This window comes from Bufo bufo, chromosome 2 (assembly GCF_905171765.1).
Source record: "Bufo bufo chromosome 2, aBufBuf1.1, whole genome shotgun sequence".
Lineage (NCBI taxonomy): Eukaryota > Metazoa > Chordata > Amphibia > Anura > Bufonidae > Bufo > Bufo bufo.
In genome coordinates this window covers 302,404,135-302,429,062 of record NC_053390.1, presented here as the reverse complement: position 1 = coordinate 302,429,062, position 24,928 = coordinate 302,404,135, and the positions used below count along the sequence as shown (strand labels likewise).

The 24,928-nt window shown below is 37.1% G+C and overlaps 1 protein-coding gene across 4 annotated transcripts in view; it reads right to left on the bottom strand.

Moving 5' to 3' along the window:
- Nucleotides 1–364: 364 nt before the first annotated feature.
- Nucleotides 365–24,928, bottom strand: part of LOC120988998 (M1-specific T cell receptor alpha chain-like) — a 377,020-nt gene continuing 352,456 nt past the window's right edge. For all 4 annotated transcript variants that reach the window (XM_040416835.1, XM_040416836.1, XM_040416837.1 and 1 more), the window contains 4 exons: nucleotides 4,944–5,225; nucleotides 3,873–3,926; nucleotides 2,609–2,716; nucleotides 365–759 (listed from right to left, as the gene is read on the bottom strand). In XM_040416835.1, coding sequence (XP_040272769.1) covers nucleotides 2,610–2,716; nucleotides 3,873–3,926; nucleotides 4,944–5,225 — 443 coding nt within the window. In that variant the 3' untranslated portion in view covers nucleotides 365–759; nucleotide 2,609. The remainder of the gene's footprint in view (nucleotides 760–2,608; nucleotides 2,717–3,872; nucleotides 3,927–4,943; nucleotides 5,226–24,928) is intronic.

Here is a 24,928-nt window from a genome sequence, read left to right as displayed (position 1 = left end):
TTTGGGGAACTAATTATATTAGTTTAGAATCAGTTCATTCATCTCTACTTAGAACATTTCATGAATTTGTTATAGTCTTAAACAAAGACCCTGTTTTACATATGCACTGTTATTTTGGCTCCGACTTGTTGAGGGTCTTAGTATGTGAAATTAAAGGGGTTTTGTCATTCCAAGCATTGGTGGTTTATCGCTAGCGATATGCCACCAATTCTTGAGATGACACAACCCCTTTATATAAAATATGGATAAACATGGCATATGAGTTGACTTCCATAGTTTCTCATGTATGTGCTCTATTTCTTGGTCATAGGGCAATAGCTATGTGAACCTTTATGCACTTTATGTAATTGATACATTGAGTACATTTTCTTTTTTCAATAAATGCTTTAATAGAACTTTTGTGATATTGTTCACATTGTATAGAACAGACATATATAATACAAGTATACAGTATAGACATTACGAAGATTAGAACATACTAAGTAAAATGCATGTAACGGAAACAGTACATACACTATGTAAATTACAATTGAGTATAATGGATGACACAGTTTCTTCCTATATCAATTGGGTAATTCTATTTTAATCATCTCAAACCTGCTTGATATTCTTGGCACTATATACATCCAGTACATGCCAGACTATGATTATATATATATATACAATGTCTGAATGGTGATAAAGATTTCATTTCATCCAACAGAACTGATGAAAATGACTGATGATCCCTCTTGCTGTTTTGAGCCCAGTGAAGAATATCTGTTAATGGAGAATAAGACATGATTAGTCATGTTCTATACTAGCATGTTTAGTATGTAACGTGTTAGCCTGGCTATATGCATGAGAAAAGCTGAACATCCTGAATTGTTTGCCGTACATATTGTAAATCTGTGCAGTTTAAACAATTATTGCACTTGATTAAATATAGTTCACTCCTTAATTATTTTATCATACACGTTAGAAAAAGTTTTGAAGACTTTTTGAAGCCAGAATTCTGGAGTGCAGGGCGTGATACATTTTCCCTATGTTTTTTTTATTTTTATGTAGTTAAAAGGATTTTCCAGGAGTACAAAAATTATTATCCTCAGCCTAGGTCAGGGATGGGCAAACTCGGCCCTCCGGCTGTTGTAAAACTACAAATCCCATCATTCCCAGTCAGCCTACAGCAGGGCATGATGGGATTTGTAGTTTTAAAACAGCTGGAGGGCCGAGTTTGCCCATCCCTGGCCTAGGTCATCCATATGTGATTGTTGGTGGTCGGAATCCTGGTAGCCCTGTCGATCAGCTGTATGAAAGGGTGAATGCGGCAGCCTGCTCACAGCATACAAACCACAGCGTCATACATTGTATAGGGGCTGTGAGTGGTATTGCACTCCTGGCCCATTCACTTGAATGGGACTGAGCTGCACGTAGGCCATATGATCAATAAACGTGATGTCACTGCCCAAGGGAGAGGCCACAGCACCTATTCAAACAATTGATCGCAGGGGTGCCGGGATTCAAACCATTCTGACATTGAAGACCGATCCTTAGGATAAGCCAGCCATATTTTACTCCAGAAAACCCCTTATATTACGTATATTGCCCAAATGTATGCCAAACATAGGCTAAATCCAGTTTTATATAAATTTCATATGTGAGGACCTTGACTAGTAAGGGCAAAAACTTTTGCTTATATGAAAAAGCATAATCACCAGTATTCATCTGATATGCCTTGGGGTTTGGGCAGTTAGGAGGTTCAACTGGTCAGTTTTCTTTTGGATTACTTTTGCCCTAATTTACTCATTTTATTTTGTCCTTTTGACAGACTATAACGACATCTACAGTTTACAGTTTAACAAAAAGACTACTCATAATTAAAGGGAATCTGTCACCAGCGACCTCCCTATCAAACTACTTACTTAGACAAATAGCTGTGATTCGCCTGATTAAAACACTGTATTTTTATTAGTTGATCTGAGGCTCAGTTCCCGAGTTATAATACTTTTTCTTAATATGCATTAGTTCTTTGGTGCAGGAATGGCCCCACCATTGCACTTGTTGCACCCAAGCTCCGTTTCTTTCTGTGGCCAGCCCCTCCCTCACTGCTTTGATTGCAGTGGCAAAGTGGCGAGGGAGCGACACATAAAGGAGTGGAGCTTGCGTGCAACAAAAGCAATGGTGATGCCCTCCTTGCACCAAAGGCCCAATATGCATATAAAAAAAAAAAAAACATAACTCAGGAACGGAGCCTCAGATCAACAAAAGAAGAACAGGGCTTTAACCAGGTGAACCACAGCTATGTGTCCAGGCAAACATCTACAGGGAGGTCACTGGTGATTCCTTTTAAACCTCATGCACATGGTCGTATCTGGTTTTCTAATCCTTGAATAACAGCCATCATATGCATTAGGCTTGCTTTCACTGCCATGCCATCAATAAAAAAGGGTTATTCTCATCTGCATGAACAGCGATGAATAGGAACTGTGGTTAGATCCTCAGTTCAGGCACATGAATGCATGAAAAAAACGGATCCGTTCACTTCCTCTGAAAATAGATTGTTTTAAATATTTCCCAATAAAATCTGGGAAAAGGAAGAAAAGATGTTTAAAGATGTGAAGTCACTCACCTTAAGATGACCAAAGGCGCAGGTTTATCATTAGGTTGAAGACAACAGCTTTGGCGGTAAGAATCCTCAGTCCAAGAACTGAAGTTGACAAGGTGTTCATGCTTGGGTCTGTAAAAGAGCGACACACACAGGTATGAATAAAGAGATGTAATTTACTATATATCATTTTTAGATTAATATGAAAAAATAACCCCTAAAAGGGTATTCCAATTGTGTGAAGTTATCCCGTATCTACGGGATAGGGGATAATAATTTGGCTATCGGTGGTCCTACTGCTGTGACACCCACTGACCATGAGAATGGTGACCCTTTACCCCATGGAGCCCCCTGAAATGAAATGCACAGCCAGTCAGGCATGCACACTGCTGCTCCATTCATTTCTATGGGAGTATCGGAGATGTCCAAGTGCTGTACTCAGCTAACTCCAGCACACATGCCTGATCGGCGACTCCGATTCCTCTGCAGCGAGGAAAGAGAGCGTGAAATGCACACACTTCTCCCTTCTTTGTTCTAGCAAGTGGTGTTGGTCTCAGCATTTTGACCCCCACCAACCAAAACTTTTCATATGTCTCTATGACATATCAAAAATGTTAGCAAAACTCACAGACCCTTTAACAGGGGCCATCCTGAACATAACAAATCCTAATGGCTTATGGTTTCAGATTTATGGTTTTATTTTACTGGATATATTAGTGGAGTATGCTATGCTGTTCTGGAAAACTGATGGAAAGGAGCCAATGCAAATGTGAACAATGCCTACAAATCCCATCTGCCAGTATGGGTAAGGTAAACTGCATAAGAGGGATACTCTGATTTCTGCTGATAAACGTTATTATTGTATGGTGTAAAGTTATAGAAGTTTTTTTTATATCATTTCAGTCAGTTCCTCTGCAGTTCAATATGAACTTGTTTTTCTTCAAGTGAATAAAAGCTCCCCGGTCATGTAATGGACACAGAGGTATTCAATGTATTGAAGTTGGGGTACATCTAGCCAGGATGACTCTGCTGCTTCATTCATATGGATAGGAAGAAGCTGTCCCATTGAAGCAAATTGGACGGCTGAGATCTAATTGCACTGCTCACCGCTGCCTTTGCAATGGCGAGCAGGTAAACATACATACTGCTGATCGGCGATCTGATATAGATGAGCCCTTTAATACCTGCATAAACTACTATTTCTTTACCGCAATGAATTTTAACTAAAACAATCAAGTAGCCACTACTACTAGGAAATACAGTGAAAGGCTTTAAGAAGGCAACTTACTTGTGTGGAAACGTTTAGTGACAGATAGGGATGAGCAAGTATCAGTTGTTTCATCTGAAATATGAATACATTGTGGTGAGTTGTTATTCAAGTCATTGCTTAATAGCATAATGTTTGTCCTGACTCCTGATAACAAGTTATAAATTAGATGGGTAGATAGATTTATATTAGATAAAATAGATATCTAAATAGATAATATTAGATAGATACTAGATAGATAGATAGATAGATAGATAGATAGATAGATAGATAGATAGATAGATAGATAGATATTAGATAGATAAATAAATATGTGATAAATAGATAGATAGATAGATAGATAGATAGATATGAGATAGATAATAGATAGATAGATAGATAGATAGATAGATAGATAGATAGATAGATATGAGATAGATAATAGATAGATAGATAGATAGATAGATAGATAGATAGATAGATATGAGATAGATAATAGATAGATAGATAGATAGATAGATAGATATGAGATAGATAGATAGATAGATAGATAATAGATAGATGATAGATAGATAGATAGATATGAGATAGATAATAGATAGATAGATAGATACTAGATAGATAGATAGATATTAGATAGATAGATAGATAGATAATAGATAGATAGATAGATAGATAGATATGAGATAGATAATAGATAGATAGATAGATAGATATGAGATAGATAATAGATAGATAGATAGATAGATAGATAGATAGATATGAGATAGATAGATAGATAATAGATAGATAATAGATAGATAGATAGATAGATAATAGATAGATAATAGATAGATAGATAGATAGATAGATAGATAGATAGATAGTAGATAGATAATAGATAGATAGATACATAATAGATAGATAATAGATAGATAATAGATAGATAGATATTAGATAGATAGATAGATACTAGATATATAGATAGATAGATAATAGATAGATAGATAGATAGATAGATAAATAAATATGAGATAAATAGATAAATAGATAGATAATAGCTAAATAGATGGATGTATAGATAGATCATGGATGGCACTTGCGTTATGTGCAGTATAAACATATGTAATGTACCTATTATGGTATCCGGGTGGACAGTTTCTCCATCATACTTCACTGCACAGCTGAGGTCCTTGGAGGGATTGTCCTGGTCCCATATGACTGCGCTGTATCTCCACACATCACTACTGGACTTATCCAGCACAGCTATATCATTCAGCTCTATTTCCTGTTTGTCTACATCCAAAGTTTTATTTGGTGATGGGAAATCAGTAACCAGGCAGACCGTGTTCGGGAGACTTTCTGTTGGCTTGTAAGACGTCAGTTGATATACCGAAGGGCTTGTCCGGTCTGTTTCTAAAAAAGAATAATAATAAACGTAACCAAAATGGTTGGTAATTGTATTCCTGTGGTTAAACATACAACTGTAGAAAACTGCTTCTCCATCATAGATATGTGGTCCCTATGCTGTCATGGCCGAAGCTGTTAGTAATAGGATCACACTGCATCTCTCCATGTTAATACATCTACAGCATGTACGGTCCAGAAAGGGTTTGTAAGATTTCTTCAGGGAGTTGTTGGCTGATTTCCTCTTTCTATGCTGAAAATATATCATCCAGACTGCACATATTGCAGTAAAATAAAACTGGCTTTTAATTTGGGCATAATAAAACCAGACAGCCCCTACTATTATCAGCAGGCAAAGCAGCAGTGAGAAATCAATGAGCTATTGGTGTATTGAATGGGTTTGTTCTCTTCCTTATTATTAAGCTTATAAGGTTATTAAAGTGCTATTTTGTGTAGAAGACTTTTTGTTTATTAGCAATGAAGCTGAATGCTTTGAAAATCTGCTTGTGGCTGATAAACTTATTGAGACCGGCAGACAGAATAGTTCTTTTCCAAATAGTAATAGAAACATGAAATATCTATGTTCCGGCTCAGCATCTGCAAAAAGTATCAGCCGCCATGTGGCCTAACACACTGTCGCCTATGGTGAACAGAAGAGGAGAAGACTGCAGGGCCGGGGCCCGGTAAATTCAGTAGAAGTTCAAATTATGTGTTATTCCGGGTATGAATAAGGATCAGGATCCATCCGAAATGTGGAAGCGCTTTTCATATATGCACCATTTTGCACACTTACTTTTCCTTTCAGTTTTCTTAAACCCTTATGATCCCAATGGCGTACAGGACGTCCTTACACTATGATTTGTGACATGTCTAATAGCAGAGCTGTACAATGTGACACTACACAGCACTACACTACTAGAAATACAAATATAAGACATATGAATGTTCCAGATCCAAATATCAGTCTGTTTAATCCTCCACCATAATTCACACCTTATAAATGTTCAGAACAAAAACTAATCAATCTCTCGCTCCCAATTTACACCTTATACAATGTCTTTCACGACATAGAGGGCAAAGCCAACATTGCTGACCATCAAGCTGACAAAACTGTCATTTGGAAAGACCATACAACTGAAGAACATAGAAGCTGATACATAAATGATATTCCAAGGTATTGTTTGTCCAGACCATAAGGGTTTTGTTCTCATACGTTTGGCTCTCTAATCTCTGCTCCTATAGTTTTTGAATTAATCAGTTTTTGGTCTGGTCTTGATGCTGGAGATCACCCCAAATGTGGCGTCTTTCTTTGTTCACGTCATATTCATCATTTGTGTCCAGCTAAGGCCTGTGAACGCATGCTAAGGAACAGCATGGCACAAATTTCAGGATGTGATAATTGATGCTTTAATCAAGCAATAATTAAGGAACAAATTGGATTTTATGTTTGAAAATACTTTGTGAACTATGTAGAAATTTCCATAATCATCAATGAACAAGTGATTACTCTCTGAACTAAATATCAAAGTAAACCTACTCAGTCTTACGCCCATTAATAAAATAATCACAGGGTGACTTAATTCTCCCATATCAGATTATTTCTCTGACAAATGACAATTTGATAATTTTAAAAACGAAAAAAATCTCTTATGTACGGATTCCAGATATCAGATCCATAAATATGATAATAATTTGTATTTACATACCAGGATTAATCATCAGCTCTGTCCCAGGACCAAAAATCAGTTTCCCATAGCTTGCCCCACCATATACACACAGCGATACAGACACATACAATAATAGTTTTCTTCTTCCTAGGCCTTTAGTCTTTGCTGAATAACATCTACTTTTATTGTAGTAAAGAATTTAAAGGCTATGTGCGCCTTCACACCTAATGTTTTCATTGCTTTAATGTGTCTAAAATGAAAATTGAAGCAACTTTTTTTTTTCAATAGACCTAAGTAAAAAAATGTATTATCGTATTCTGTCTATATCTTCCATGCAGACCTATGTGTCTCCATGGTAACAGACTACAAACAAACTCTGTATAGTCATATTCTAGTTATATTGCAATCTATCAGCTCCCTACTGCTTGCTAATGTATGTAGATAATAAGTAAGTGAAAAAGTGGGAGCTCACATAGGCTCGTGCTTTTTCCTATAGTGTACAGTGTGAAGCCAGCAAAGGAGGCAATATGGACACAATACATTAATAAGTGCTTTGTATTAACTTACTCCATGTAATAAATGCCACTTGCTGAAGTGACACAACCCCTTTAAGGGGTGGCGGTTTGTAAACTACTACCGGTATATGGGCAAGAGAGATTTCTAGGAATAATGTAATTTGTTGGGTGTTCTGATTTTCCACAATGCTCACATTAAACGTGCGGGTCTCCATGGCCTACACCTTTTTCTTGTCTATTCAGACCAACAACACAAAAAACAATCAATCAATCTCCGGCTCCCAATTTACACCTTATACAATGTCTTTCACGACAGAGGGCAAAGCTAACATTGCTGACCATCAAGCTGACAAAACTGTAATTTGGAAAGACCATACAACTGAAGAACATAGAAGCTGATACATAAATGATATTCCAAGGTATTGTTTGTCCAGACCATAAGGGTTTTGTTCTCATACGTTTGGCTCTCTAATCTCTGTTCCTATAGTTTCTGAATTAATCAGTTTTTAGTCTAGAGTTCAAGAGATTTTCCACAATGCTCACATTAAACGGGTGGGTCTCCATGGCCTACACCTTTTTCTTGTATATCCAGACCAACAACCAACATCAAAATCTTCTAAAAAAAAAATCATTTGCATACTGAAAAATTTAGAAAAAATAAGTCTTCTGCCCTCATAATTCTCTAATAAATCTCCAGCACTTACCAAACTCAACTGTAAGTTTTGTACCAGATCCAAAAGTACGTTTTTCATACCCAACACCAGCATACGCAGTGGTGCAGACATGTGCAATAAAACATCTGAATGAGAGCAGGTAGAGTCATAGCTTATCCATCCCTCCACATGACACAATGTGGAATGATTGGAATATCATTTTCTGTGAGAACACCTATTTCCATTCACCACATAACAATTAACCAAATTTGACTTTTGATAGTAAATGGACATCTTCTAGATTCCAAATTAAAGATCACATGTATTATTACAACCATAGTTATAGTGGCAGAAATGAGTTATAAAATAAAAATCAATAATTCATATAAAGTTTGAATTATTTGAATAGAATATTTTTAATCCATTACCTATCTCCATCCATTATCTTAATATTCTATACTGCCCTTAAAACATGCAAACATTTAAGAATTCATTGGCATATGCTAGAAGCCAACTGACCTGGCTTTACTGTCAGCGTTGTCCCTTTTCCAAATATAAATTTGTCATTGACATTATCACAGTGACAAACAGTATAGCAAAAACGCTTTCAGTAGCCACTGTCATTACTTCTACCATCTACATACTAAGAAATTCTTCTGATTGTGCACAGATTATTTCTATTATTGTATTTATTATCATGATTCTTGACGTTTTAAGCTAATATGATAATATATTAAATATTAATAATCTAAGGAATGTAAGGAATAATCAAAAAATAAAATAATTGGCCCTGATTTATCATGCCTTTAGTCCACAATTCTGTCTTCAAAAACTAGCAAAATGGGACTTTTGCGACTCTTTGGACAAAAATTGAGTGACTTTTTGGATTTTTACACCTATCGTTACAGTTTTGAAATATAGATTTATCACGGTTACCTTTTTTAAAGCTTGCAAATAAGTCATAATCTCACTCCAGGAGGAGGGTGGAGAAGGAAAACTGGAGGAGCTTTTCTTGACAAAAGGATAAGACAAATTTACCAAACAACATGAGACATTTGCTAAATGTGGCATAAAGCTCTCCAATGCAGACTGAAGCAAAACTGACTTCAAATATTCCTTTTATGATAAATTCTCATGTATGTCTACATGTTATTTTTGGAGATTTTTAATTTTGCACTTAAAGGGGTTTTCCTATCTCGGCCTTCGATGACCAAGATGGGAATTGGCTCGATAATCGCTAGCTGGAGGTGGATTTAGTTTTGCAAACATCCAAGAGACAGGTCTTCTGGAAGTTACAGAAACAGCACAGCCTGCAGTGCTACATTATTTGCCTAGCTCCAATTCAATGCTATGCCAGGTACAGAAACAGCGGAGCTCTGGCCGCCTGGCCATTTCCATAACTCTGTCTCTCCCGGCTGTCACTTACTGTGGTTACGGTAGTTCCATGTCAGCCATGGAAGGCCGAGATGGGACAACCCCCTTAGGTATTTATTAGTGCTTTTAGCAGCATGTACAAAGTCAATTGTAATTTTAAAAAAAATGGAATAAAGTGATGCATCAAACAGGGGGCTAAACTCTATAAGCGTCATGTCCTACACTCTAATCATATCCTACATCAGCATGTGTTCTAAAAACAGATCAAACCTAACCATTTTAGTACTTATATGAAATTGATTTTAGATTATGTGTTTCTAGACATGCCTTTTACCACTACTTCAATGTTGTCTAGTTTTGACTTAGACCGAAATGTTTGTCATGCCTATTGTTTGGCACAGTTTTTTGATGTACCGTGTAGGGCCCTTGGCTTGTACGTTCATCTCCCTTTGCCGAGCTTTCAGATGACCATATCACTTTGTATTGTTTTATCTACATTTTGTTTTGTTATTTTCTCTATTTGAGATTGGAAAATTGTAAAACCCAATAAACTCTTTGATGAGAAACATAACCATTTTATGGATCAAAGATTAAATGCGGATTCCATCCCCAGTTTTAATGTATTTCATGTATGCATGTCAGTATATGAAAACATAGTGGTGTATGGATTTTTTTTTTTTGCATTTTCCATCAGATGGCATATATATATACTGATTTCAGTACTTCTAAGTAAAGTCTGGTACATAGAAAGTCTGCAATATGATGTGAGAAATGGTTCTGTATTACACATTGTATTCCAGGCTGAAATGCACAGACTTATGTGTGAGTTTACATGAAGGTTGTAATTTAATTTATTATATTAGAAAATTATTTTGATTAATTTAGTTTATCCAAATGAAAAATTATCTGTCCATGAGAATATTTTTGTTATTTAAGTGCTAAAATAATCAATAATGCTTTGTGTGTAGTTGAAAGACACCATTAATGGCATCCTTCATACAACAATTATCCTTTTCAGCCTCCACTGAAGAAATGGCTTGATGGGATTATTTACAAAAAAATCCTATTGTAGAGACACACCAAATAACACAACTTACTTGGTGTGATAATTAGTTGTGTTCCAGTTCCAAATATCAGCTTGGCACCTGCACCCCAATTTCCACAGCAGTTTGCACCATTGCAAAAACTGCCTCACTTAGGAATCACACATGCAGTTTGAAGTGCAGTTTTTGATGAGTTTTTTTATTTTAAGACTCAAAGCCAGAGGTAAATCTAAATAGAAAGAAAGGTGTAAAGAAAAGGGCTGATCCTTCTCTGTCTTTTGTATTTACTCCCATTTGTGGCTGAAAAAGACTATATCAAAAACTACCTGTGTTGTTCCAGCCTCATACTCGACACATTCTTTTGTAATCCCTAAACTCATCAATACCTTCAATGTTTGACAGTAAATTACATTTTTATGCTTCCATTACTAATTGGATTTATTTAAAAAATAACATATAAAATTAAGACTGTGGAATTTATTTTCATCCATAGTGGGCAATGTTGCTCTAATTTCCATCACGGATGGTTATGTTATGTTACACTGTACTTGGCCATAACACTATGTCATACATACACTGGAATCACCGGGTAATATCACTGTGTACTCACCAATAATCACACTTAACTTGGACCCTTTGCCAAATGTATATGTTCCACTGCCGTGACACAGTGGTTTACAACAGAGCAATAAAATACCCACTGTCCTCACATACACAAACCACTAAACTTCAAGTGCACTCATAATAAAGAAAAATTGGGTTACTTCATTTGAGGCTAAAATAGGAATTACTGTAATTTACAAAGAAAATACCCAACTCCCTAAAACTCATACAAATGTAATGAGATTGGGATGTCTGACTGACTTTCTTATCATTAAATTGGTTTTCTCATGAGCCTTAATGATGACATATACATACTGTAGCTAGAGCCTGACATCACTTACTGATCGGTGGGGTCCCAATTCTGTAATCCACACTGATCCTCCGAATGAGGAAGCAGCCGCACTGGTTGAGCTTTGCTGCTCCTTCCCAAGCTTCCCCTCACTGCAATGCTCTCAGCCACCCGTTATGGAGGCAACTACAAAACGTGCTATTCACTTGAACAGGAGTGCAACTGGGAATGGCTTAAAGGAACAGTCTCCATGTTCTCATGATATTCGAAGGACCCAGAGGTCTGACCTCCACCAATTATAATGTTTTGGCATATCTTGGTGATATACCAATACATTAATATATATGAATACTCTTTTAATATTTCCATTTAACTCAAGCACTCGTGATCTCCCTGCGGTCCGATCACTGCCCCTAATTGTTACATGGTTTTATATGACCAAGGAATATTGTGACTAGTGTTGAGCGAAGTTTTGAAAAATTAGATTTGGCTGCCTCACCGAATGTCACAAAGAAATTCGCTTCTTGACGAATTACTTCATCACGAAACACATTTCTTTGTAAGTAGAAGACACAATGATGGGGAACCGCGATCACGCCGACCCCCATCATTGGACCCCTTAGATGCCTTATTCACTGATTGTGGCATCTGAGAATAATAGTGAAGGCTATCTGGTAAAAAAATTATAATATATTAATACTCACCTTATCCATTTGATCGCAAAGAGGCCACGGCAGCCATCTTGATTGAAGACACAGCTTGAAATCTTGCGACGTGCATGACTACGTCAATCAAGATGGTTGCAGCGGCCTCTTCACGCTCAAATGGATGAGATGAGAAGGTATTTTTTACAGCCATGTCAGGGAAAATTGATTAGTTACCATGAAGCACGAAGAATTTCGTCTTTGAGGCAAATCAAATTTTTCCTAAAATTCGGATCGAAGTCCACTTCGGATACTTCGATTCGCTTGACACTAATTGTGACTAAAATTAAAAACAGGAAAAATCTTTCATAAAGAAAATGATACAGAATATATAGTGTGATACTTACTGGGAGATACAACTAGAGCTGTCCCCCATCCAAATACGAGTTTTCTAGCATTATAGTCACACAGTGCTTTTCATGAAACTCTTTAGCAATAGAGAATGCACTACTTAGCCTGGCCTAAAGATATAGTAGACTTACTTGGTGTTACCCATAGTTGTGTTCCAGCACCAAATATGAGCTTGTTAGCTGCTCCCCAATTACCACAACAGTTCACCCCCTTGCAAGAATATGTCACTTCCTTCATAGTTACTAAAACTGATTGCTAAATACACTTGCCAAAAAGATTGCATTTTACTTATCTGTATCAATTGGCCTTGTGTAAGTAAAATAATAGTCATAATTATTATTCAAAAAAATAATTTTCTAAAAATATTTGACCTTTCTATCCCAGTTATGCTTTTCTCTTAGATATAATGCTAAATTTTAGTGTGCCTGTCCTTATTGAAGCTGGCCATACACTTTCAAGAGCGTTGGCTGTACGGTTATTCAGTTATTCCTAACCAACTTTCCATATCTGCACGCACAGTTCGTCTGAGCATGCATGTATTTTCATTAGGGAAGCTGCTGTCTGATACCTTTATCTTATCTCCCCTTGAGAACAAAGGATTGGGCATGTTAAAAGTAAACATGCCTGATCTTTTTTTCTACCAATAAACATCAGCCGGGCATTTCATACACATTAGATGTGGGTTCACACTCACCAATATTCACAATTAACTGGGTTCCTTTACCAAATGTAACGTTTCTAAGATTATCACACAGTGATATATAACATAGCAATACAATGCACACAGGTAAGTGCACAATATATTGGTATAAGCTTACTAGTATCAAATATCCCCAAGACTAAAAATAGGTTTAGTTCATTTGAAGAACTCAATTATTATCACAATGAATTCACAATACAGGGAATAATTGTTTCCAATATTTTTTGTCACACTTCCGGTCATTCTTGTATCGGGGCATATATCGGGATTATGATGGTTTAATACACTAGTTTTCCCTCTACTTTAAGAAAGGAATACTTTGTGTCATCAATAAATTTTTCAGCCCATATACTTTCTATGTCCTAAAACACAAACCAGGGTTTAACTATCACCACTCAATGGTTGGACTGTGATGTTTTATGGGCCATGTTTAGCCAGTTTATAGGTCTATTGTTATATTTCAATAATATGGGGCTTTATTTGACTTTTTTGTGTTGTCTGATATTTTGAGACTCAGATTTATTGTATTGTCAGACAGTACAAAAATATTTTAAAAAATTTAAAAGACTCCTTTTCTCCTTTTAACTCCATGATAACATAATATACTAAAAGCCACTTACCAGTATTTACAGTTAACTTAGTTCCCACTCCAAAAGTAAGCTTCTCCAGCTTATTACACACTGATATACTGCAGAACAATTATAACACACATGCACACATACGCACACCATACGCACACTCGGCTCTTGTTTGAGGCTAAGACATTATCACAATGAAATAATTATGGTAGTCAAAATTCAACACAATAAAACAAACCATAAAAGATATCATGGTATATATCTAATACTTCTGTCATGTATATTCCTTTGGGAATAAGTGGAATCAAAATTAAACTACAACCCAACCTCAGCAGTTCATAATCTCAAATGGGATTCATTCATCCAATCAATCAATCATTCATATTATTGAAGAAATGGGGGCTGATATGGGGACCTTTGGATATTTTTATTTACTTTTAGATGGTTGAATTGGTATTACTTGTCTACGTATATATCTATCTATCATCTATCTATGTTTTAAAAAACGTATTAAAATGAATATGAGACTTAGAACCCATTTCTACATGTTAGCTGACGGCAAGGTGTAATATTCCACCATAATTGACTTACTGGGTTTAACATCCAGTTTGGTTCCTGATCCAAAGATTATCTTCCAACCAGCAGTATTCTCACATTGAGAAGACTCATGACAGTAACCTTAGGAGACAGATCTAGAACGTGTGACATATGCTATTTATATGGGGTAACTTCCATAATTTGGACCAATATTACCCATGGTCTACCATTACATGGAGATATCTGTTGGCTAGTGAAGCATCTCTCATCCTAAATCCCACATAGATTGCCAAGTACACATCATGCCAGAACAGGGTTTGAGGGCCATCCTTCATATTGCCTTGTGACAAGGAAGTTATTGATGTCATCATATAATTATTTTTCATGGAAATATCCATGGCAACCAACTCTATTACTCATTACAAGGACTTGCTATTACCCGATACATGGACTGATTAATAACTAGTATTTTGTGTGGTTATTACATTGTTATAAGAACTGGTAGCAAAATCATCTATAAAACCAAAAATAGGACAGATACCTGAATTTCTGCAAATCCCAATCGATAATTATTTTAATACTTACTAGGAAACACAGTTAGGGGAGTTCCTGATCCAAATATCAGTTTATTGGTGCTATAGTCACACAGTGATGGGTTCCCTTTCAATAAACTCCTTAGAACCTGTGCAGGTGTCTTAGCCAGTACTTCTATAAAAGCGAGATTACTCTCCTCATCACTGACCTATTATATCTGTCACATACAGAGGCCGTAGTCAATATGGGAAGATTGGTCAGGCAGCAGTTGGATGTATGAATGTCCATTATACAGTATACATTTATTATTTGACTTTGAAAACTTTACTAATGTCTGTAAGTATGTGAGTCTTCTATTAATCCATTTTATGGATTTTTAGGCTGTTGTGAGCATGTATTTTTCTTTTAAAACTTTAGCAATGAATCCAAAGAATACTAATAATAAGTTGTGAAGTATATTGCGTATACAGTAGATACTTGAATACAATTTTGAATAAAGTATGAGTGTATTAAATATTAAAAAGCATGATAGCTAATTATGTTTCATGAATTAATATTTGCACCCTTTCGGTTTTATTATATCATTATTTGTATTATTGTTTTACCTATTATATTATCTTAAAGGGGTTGTGCCAAGTTTATAAGTTATCCTCTATTCACAGGATAGGGGATAACTAGTTGATCGCTGGGGGTACAACTGCTGGGGCCCTCACTGATCACGAGAACAGGGATCATGTTGCCCCATTCTGATAGAGCGGCAGGTCATGCATGTGCACTGCTGCTCTATTCATCCTCTATGGGAGCTCTGGAGCCGAGTACAGCGCTCTGCTATCTTCGCCGCTTCCCTAGAGGATGAATAAAGCCTCAGTGCTCATGCAAGACCTATTGCTCCATCGAAACGGGGACCCCATTCTTGTGATAGTGGGGGTCCCAACGGTTGGACCCCGAGCGAACCTCAGAATAGGGGATAACTTTTAAACTTGTCACAACCTCTTTAAATATGTTATAGTCACATAATAAATATAAAAAAATACTACAAATATATATGTATTTATTAAATGTAATTTTATACTGTATATTCAGTGTATTAAATGTGTTCATGAGTATAAATACGGTTTCTAGAATAACCATTTTTCTGACAGTGACTATAGCTAATAGAGGTTTGACTAAACCAAGTCCTGTCTTGCGTAGGATATGAGCATCTATTGCGGTACTATAAAACCAAATCTACACATATTAGACTCGGTCCCAGGCGGCTACCTATCCCGTTTCCACAGTATAAATGTCTTTTTTTTAAAAGGTTAATTAGAAAACCCATTGTACACAAATAATAATGCTTTACCTATGGAGAACAGTAATATGTTAAGGGATCTGGTAACACATACCAATTAATTTGATGGTCAATGACTTACAGTATATATTATTATTACTATCATTATGCATTTAGTATTGCCACATTCTGCTTGGAGTATAGTACTTTTTTGTATTCTTGTGCAAGCTCACCTGGTTTCACCATCAATTTGATTCCATGGCCAAATATAAATTTCCCTGTGTTATAATTACCACACTGATGAATGCTATGACAAGAACATGGTGCGATCCAGCCTGATTGACTATCCGTATGGTAGATGTACTACAGTGCATTACACCTGTTCTTTTACAGTGTTAATACTTTGATTTAAAGTCAATTTAGTTAATAAATTCAAAGTCGCTTTCTCATACATTACTTATGCCCTGCATACTAATGTCACACTAATGTAGATAAGATGTTACAACATACCATAGTAATGGTGTATACTTATTTAAACTTACTAGGTTTGACATTTAATTTGGTGCCTGATCCAAAAGTCATCTTCTGTCCGAAATTATTAGCACCATGACACATTTCATTACAAAAACCTGCACATCCCATATACACATGCTAACAGTGGCCAGATGACAGATGATGCTAATCTGTCCTCCGAGAACTAACATTTTTGGAGACAAACACAGTCTTTATCATTTTCCTGATGCAATTAGAGTCCAACCTTTTCCCTCATAGGCAGACGAACAGTTTGCCTGCAAGCTGATTCAATGCTAAGTGACCCCATGTCCTGAGAAGAGTCTCCGTGATGAGGAAACTGTTGGGTGAAACTGATGGGAACTCAGGGGTCATTTATTATCAGATATACACAAATTTTTGGTGTATATCTGGCACAGATTTAGGCACAAAGATTAATTGGGCTGCATCTGCGACTTTTCCCCGCTCACACCAGGGCTAAAAAAGGGGGCATGATGTAAAAAATGGTCTAAATCTACACCAGCAAGGGAGCTGGCGTTCATTTAGACAGGTGGTGTTTACGCCAAAGTTATGTAGAGGCCTCCGCCTTTACATAACTTAGGAGCAGCTATCGCCAGCTAAAACGGTCTTAGTAAATGACCCCCTGTATGCTTAGGGACATACGGTAGTTCTATGTGGTCAAAGTAAAATACTGTTTCATGTATGTAGATTTCTGAACATTCAGGCCACATCACCAATAAATTTTCATTTATCAAACTGGTGTAAAGTAGAACTGGCTTAGCTGCCCATAGCAACCAATCAGATTCCACCTTTCCTTTTGGACAGCTCCTTTGGAAAATGAAAGGAGGAATCTGATTGGTTGCTATGGGCAACTAAGCCAGTTCTATTTTACACCAGTTTGATAAAAGACCCCCAATATGTCTTTAGTTTATGATATTGCAGATTAGAAAAAAGGACACTCACTTGACATCACAATCACCATGGTTCCTTTGCCAAATATGAGTTTGCTACCAGCAAAATTTACACATCGAAACATACCCTGACAAAAACCTTTGTGTGTGTAGAAAAGTGACATCCTGAAGAGTATATGATACACCTCCATAGCCTGCCTAGATTGGAATTATACAATTACTGTACCACAATGTTAAATAAAGTATTAAATATTAAGCACGTGTGCAGATGTGGATATACAGAACTGTCAATATCAATGGGTTTTGGGTGATGAGACCCTAACTTGGCTAAAATAAAGGGTCTGCACGCTGTTCCAAGCAACCTGACTTTTCATTTTAGTGATCAGTGAGGGTCTCAGCACCCAGACCCCCAATAACACTATGTTTAAGGCCTCTTGCACATGCCCGTATGGCTTTTTCAGTATTTTGAGGGCTGCAAAGAACAGATCCGCAAAAAATACGGATGACATCCGTGTGCATTCCATTTTTTGCGGAACAGCTGGCCCCTGATAGAACAGTACTATCCTTGTCTGTTATGCGGACAATAATAGGACATGTTCTATCTTTGAACGGAAAAACGGAAATATGGAAACGGAAGGTATACAGAGTACCTTCCGTTTTTTTTTGCAGATCTATTGAAATGAATGGTTCCGTATACGGTCCGTGTATGGAACGCAAAAAACTGAACGTAAACGGAAAAAAAAAATTGTTTGTGTGCAAGAGGCCTCAATATGTGGATTGCAAATTGGAACATTTACTTCAAAGTGAAGTCATTGTACACATTATATTATATAATGGGTCACCAGTAGTTCCCTAATACACAGCTGATATAGGAATATCTCCCATGGCAGCACATTACAACAGCCCCTGTACTCTGCTGATGGCGGCTGAGGTACAGAATATGTTCCCTTCGTCGGTCCTGCACAATTACCTCAGATTTGCTCCCACTTATAATGGCAGTGATTTGGATAAAAATAAGGGAACAACCAATCATTTTGGGGAATTTCAGATTTTTAGATGTAAAGCGTCCCTTGGGTGTAGGCAACGATGAAGCTAATACTACCATTAACCACAAGGGCTTGAGAAGTTACCAAGTAATATAACAATGCAGGATAATAACTTTTTCATATTCTTTTTATTCCCAGAATAATGGAATTAACAGAATATAAAATCACCAATAAAAGAGAAATTATTTTTTAACAGATCATCATTCATCACATCTGTCACATCCGTATTACCTGCAATAAGTAAGTATCTCATTAATCCCATTTCAGTGTAGTGATAGGGTTAGTGATCTGTTACTTACTAGGTCGTACAGTGAGTTTAGTACCCGCTCCAAATATAACCTTCTGTCCAGCATTATTCCCACAAGCAGAAACCTCTCTACAAAAACTCATCTCTGACTCTGGATGCATGTCTGCTTACTAGTGCGGGACCACAGGAAAATCACAAGATCTAATTGTGATCAATCATCTCTATCTATCTATCTATATATCTCTGGTTTTACAATGATCCAAACTTAGTTGGCCATAAGGTTTTATGGTGATTTATGGTCAAGACAGTAGAACCCAGACTAGTCTAAATGTTGGTGCCCATAATATAGACATTAAATTATACCTAGGAAGAATTTTCCTGCCAGTAAAGGTAAAAGATAACTACGATTCTCTGTGACTTATTACTTTATTTTTATCATTGTTTTCTGCAACCTTCTGGTTATGCTTGAGGGATGAATTTTGTAGGAATCCCATGAAACTGAATTCTGATTTCTACATTTATATCAGTTCTATCTGTGACAATGATTACATTTGTTTTCTTTTACTAAATACTTACCAGGAAGAACCATCAATTTTGTGCCCATACCAAATATAAGCTTTCCATATCCTGCAGTATCACACTGATACACAGTTCTACAATATGTACCCTGTGCACCTACAGTAGATTTTAATATGGCTATAACTGTGTCTTTTGGGGGTCTTCCATTTCTTACTTGTCATTACTTTTACTTGAGGATAATTCCTCTAGCGATACACATATGACTTAGATGTTATAACCAAAAACAACCATTGCCCAAAAACAACCATTGATTATGTGTTTTGTCAATGGTAATGTCCAGTTGGGTACATTTTTAGTAATAAAAAAGTAGGTGTAAAAATCTTTGCAGCCAGGATGTCAGATTAAAGAGCATCTGTCCACTGGATTGGCATACATTACTACATAGATATCTTAGACCTGCTGAAGCTGATGTACTGACCTTGACAATCCATGTCATAATGGCTGTGTAATCCTTTCTGAAAGTTTTCCTGCCTGATATTAAGGTGTGTGCAGCTAGAGAGTAAGATAGCTCGATTCTCAGGCGGGAAAACTCTCAAAAAGGATTATACAGCCATTCTGACATGGATTCTCAATGTAAGTACACCAGCACCATCAAGGTGTACGTGATCTATGCGTGCAGATTGTATTGTGAAGTCTGGTCACCTCACTGGTCTCTAAAACAGCAAGATCTATCTTATGTAATGCTGTGCTTAAATGCTTTGTATGATCATTATCTAAGACTTTCTATGGGCCTATACAAATCCTAGTCAGACATTTATTGGATTTTCAGTATTTTTGATTTTTATTTCAATATTTGAATTATTTTGATTAAATTCATTAGCCAGAAATGACTTTCTACCTTTGCAGCAGAATCATTCAGATGTATCTTATAAAGGCTGATTGGTACTAGATGCCTGAAATACTCTTTAGATTCCTCTAGTAATTTGAACATTTCTAAGAATGGGTTCCCTAGGATTTTATAAATATATCTGCAGTAATACCAGATATATGGAACAGAATGTATGTTTTCTTTAAATGCTGTGTGCTCATAGACATAGTCCTCTATGGTCACACGTATCATGCCCATAGTGTACCTGTAAGTGTTAGGTACATGTGACCCTGGATCATGCCCATAGTGTACCTGTAAGTGTTAGGTACATGTGACCCTGGATCATGCCCATAGAGTACCTGTAAGTGTTAGGTACATGTGGCCCTGGATCATGCCCATAGAGTACCTGTAAGTGTTAGGTACATGTGACCCTGGATCATGCCCATAGAGTACCTGTAAGTGTTAGGTACATGTGACCCTGGATCATGCCCATAGAGTACCTGTAAGTGTTAGGTACATGTGACCCTGGATCATGCCCATAATGTACCTGTAAGTGTTAGGTACATGTGACCCTGGATCATGCCCATAGAGTACCTGTAAGTGTTAGGTACATGTGACCCTGGGTCATGCCCATAGAGTACCTGTAAGTGTTAGGTACATGTGACCCTGGATCATGCCCATAGAGTACCTGTAAGTGTTAGGTACATGTGACCCTGGATCATGCCCATAGTGTACCTGTAAGTGTTAGGTACATGTGACCCTGGATCATGCCCATAGAGTACCTGTAAGTGTTAGGTACATGTGACCCTGGATCATGCCCATAGAGTACCTGTAAGTGTTAGGTACATGTGACCCTGGATGTTTCTCAGGGATCCAAAGAAACCAAAGTTATTTTTCAGAGTTTTAAGAGGATCTCTATGAGGACATTTATTTCAGCACTATATAAATTCTGAAGTACCTCTTTAAAAATGTTACCTTCCTATGGGACTTTATTCAAGATGCCTCCTTTTATATTCGATTTATACCATCATACACTACTGAAACTACCTAAAAAGTGTAGAGTGACTGCCACATATTCAACAAAGAAAATTCCATTTAATATTATGCTACTGTAGAGATATTCCTATACAATATATATGGACTGTATACTATTGATAGACCTTTATAATTATAGTAACGTTTTCCTACTTACTAGACAAGACAGTAAGTTTGGTTCCCTCTCCGAAGGTTAACTTTCTGCTGCCGCCAGCATTAGCACAGTCAAACACACCACTACGTAAACTGCCTGCCACTGCTCACATTGTAAATTATATTGGTAGTATATATGTGGAATGACTGTTCTGCTAGTGGTAAGCATATTGTATATGCTGTATAAAGCTCTTTTATATAGGTTATCAATTAAAATTAATACTGTCCCTAATAATGATGCCAGATATAAGAGCTATAAATGCGCCATATATTCCCATATAATCATACAATAAATAATGCAATACATATTGAAGTATAAAACGCCACTTACTGGGCTGAACAGTTAGCTGGGTCCCTCTGCCAAATATCAGTTTATAAGTGCCGCCAGTATAAGCACAGTCATACACACCAGTGCACAAACCAGGCTACATCGTGAGTATCCTATCAATAGTCGGGTTCTGTTCAGTCAGGTACATTGCATTATGGAAACATGGTATAAAATCAGGAATACAAAGCATATACGTTTTTTTTTTTATATTGGGACCCTATAACTATGGTTACTGAAAAGAATGGACTGCTGACAGAGTGTATGGTGGGAATTTATCATGTGGTGCACTCCAGAATTCTGCCTTCAAAAAGTCACAAATTGGGGCTTTTCAACTTCCTTGGGGTCACCTGCGCCAAAATCGAGCGACTTTGCATTGTTACACAGCGCATTTCAGTTTTGAAAACGGGATGGGAAACTGGAGGTGGTTCACTCCCAATTTATTATTAGTTGAAAAAAATAGCCCCAAAGTAGCATTTATAGACAAAAATGTTAGGTTTAAGGATGCTCCAAATTTAACAAGCAACATGTGCCGTTTGATAAATTTGGGGCAAAGTACAGCAACACAGATTTCTGCAAAACTGACTTCAAATATTCTAATTTTGATAAATACCCCCATATGTACTGGAAGGTCCATGGCTCATCAATTACTGAAAAGATGAAATTCAAAAGGTCAATATGAATCAATTTATAAAATTGTCATTTTTTTTATAGTAATTTCACGACATGTGGGAATCATACTGAACATTATTACCATAAACTAAGTCTTCTAATACTGAAAAGATTAAATTGAAGGGTCAACACGGAGGAAGTTATAAAATCCATATATAAATATATCAAGATCAAAGCTCCCAAGACTATACATTGATAATATATAATGATTCAGTTACAGCCTAAAGCCATGTTAAGGGTATTAAATATATCTAATGCCTACTCAGTATGCCACCTGTGATTAACGTGAACCAAATGGGCATGGTTCAGTTACATTTTAGCCATGTTCATGAAATGTTTTTTTTTTTTTTTAAAGTCACAGACAAGTGTAAATTGTAAGCCTCCTAGCTAAACCATAAGCACCACATGTTCTTAATATAACGCATGGTGTGCAATTTATTACAAAAAAATAAGAAAATATGACTGCAGCCGCGGCCTGGCAGTTTGCGTTGATCCGCAGGTGGACCCACAGCCAGACCGAACCATGTGCAGGCACCCTCATACAGAATAAGCCGATATTGATACAGTCAAATTAGAAGTATAAACCATTTACTTTTATATTAAGATGAATATTTGATTAAGGCAGCATGTATTTAATGTAAGCAATGAAAATATGAACTTACGGGGTTTAACAATTAGTTGCGTTCCTTTTCCAAATGAGAGCTTCCTGCTGCTCCCAGTATAAGCACAGTCATATAGACCAATACACAAACTGCTACTGCTATGTTCCTTTATCCTTACATAGCTTTTGGCCAACAACTATCTTTGCTAATCTATCCATACACATGAATGTTTGGCATGGCCAAGTGTACAAGTGTTCCTAATGAGGAGATGGGAGTAAGTGTCTACCAGACACCTCTGCCAGTGGCTTATCATCCCTGAGAACAATATCATCAAGTACTGTATATTGAAGTCCAACAACCTGATCCTTTTTTCCAACCAACACCTACCATTGAGGAAATGTCAGAACACCATCATACTCATATTTATTGGTCATCAACAGTAAATTCTGTCCTTCTTCTAATGCATACAAATCACCTTACCCTATACACCATCAATATCTGTCAGTCATCAATGCCATTAATGTGTATAGCTTCACTAACCTGACATATGTATAGGTAGACTTTTCAGTTACATATATGTTATTGTTGTTTTCATCATTTAATGGGGTCGTGGATAAAGTTTAATCATTGCATAAGGAGTAATTCTACAATGTTCTATAATACCTTATCTCAGCCCAATGGGTACAAAACTGTGGTGCCCTAGTTCCGATCATATCCAGTCTAGACAATGCTTTGTGATCTAGGCAATGTTCTGTGATCTAGACAATGCTCTGCAATCTAAGCAATGCTCTGTGATCTAAGCACTGCTCTGCATTCTATGCAATGTTCTGTGATCTAGGCAATGCTCTGTGATCTAGGCAGTGCTCTGTGATCTAGGCAGTGCTCTGTGATCTAGACAGTGCTGTGTAATCTAGGCTATGCTCTGTGATCTAGGCTATGCTCTGTGATCTAGGCAATGATTTGTGATCTAGGCAATGATTTGTGATCTAGGCTATGCTCTATGATCTAGGCAATGCTCTGTGATCTAGTCTATGCTCTGTGATCTAGGCAGTGCTCTGTGATCTAGGCAGTGCTCTGTGATCTAGACAGTGCTGTGTAATCTAAGCAATGCTGTGTGATCTCTAGGCTATGCTGTTTTATCTAGGCTATGCTGTGTGATCTAGGCTATGCTCTATGATCTAGGCTATGCTCTATGATCTAGGCTATGCTCTGTGATCTAGACAATGATTTTTGATCTAGGCTATGCTCTGGGATCTAGGATAGGCAATGATCTGTGATCTAGGCAATGCTCTGTGATCTAGGCAGTGCTGTGTGATCTAGGCAGTGCCCTGTGATCTAGGCAATGCTCTGTGATCTAGGCAATGCTCTGTGATCTAGGCAATGCTCTGATCTAGACAGTGCTCTGTGATCTAGGCTGTGCTATCTAGGCTATAATGTGTGATCTAGGCTATGCTCTGTGATCTAGGCAGTGCTCTGTGATCTAGGCTGGGCTCTGTGATCTAGGCAATGATCTGTGATCTAGGCAATGATCTGTGATCTAGGCAATGCTCTGTGATCTAGGCAATGCTCTGTGATCTAGGCAATGCTCTGTGATCTAGGCAACGCTCTGTGATCTGGACAATGCTCTGTGATCTAGACAATGCTCTGTGGTCTAGCCAATGCTTTGTGAGCTCCAGACTAATAAATGTTATCGACACTTGCAGCAAATAGGAAAGAGGTGATCTAGGCAATGTTCTGTGATCTAGACTATGCTCTGAAATCTAAGCAATGCTCTGTGATCTAAGCACTGCTCTGCATTCTATACAATGTTCTGCGATCTAGGCAATGATCTGTGATCTAGGCAATGATCTGTGATCTAGGCAATGCTCTGTGATCTAGGCAATGCTCTGTGATCTAGGCAATGCTCTGTGATCTAGGCAATGCTCTGTGATCTAGGCAATGCTCTGTGATCTGGACAATGCTCTGTGATCTGGACAATGCTCTGTGATCTAGCCAATGCTTTGTGA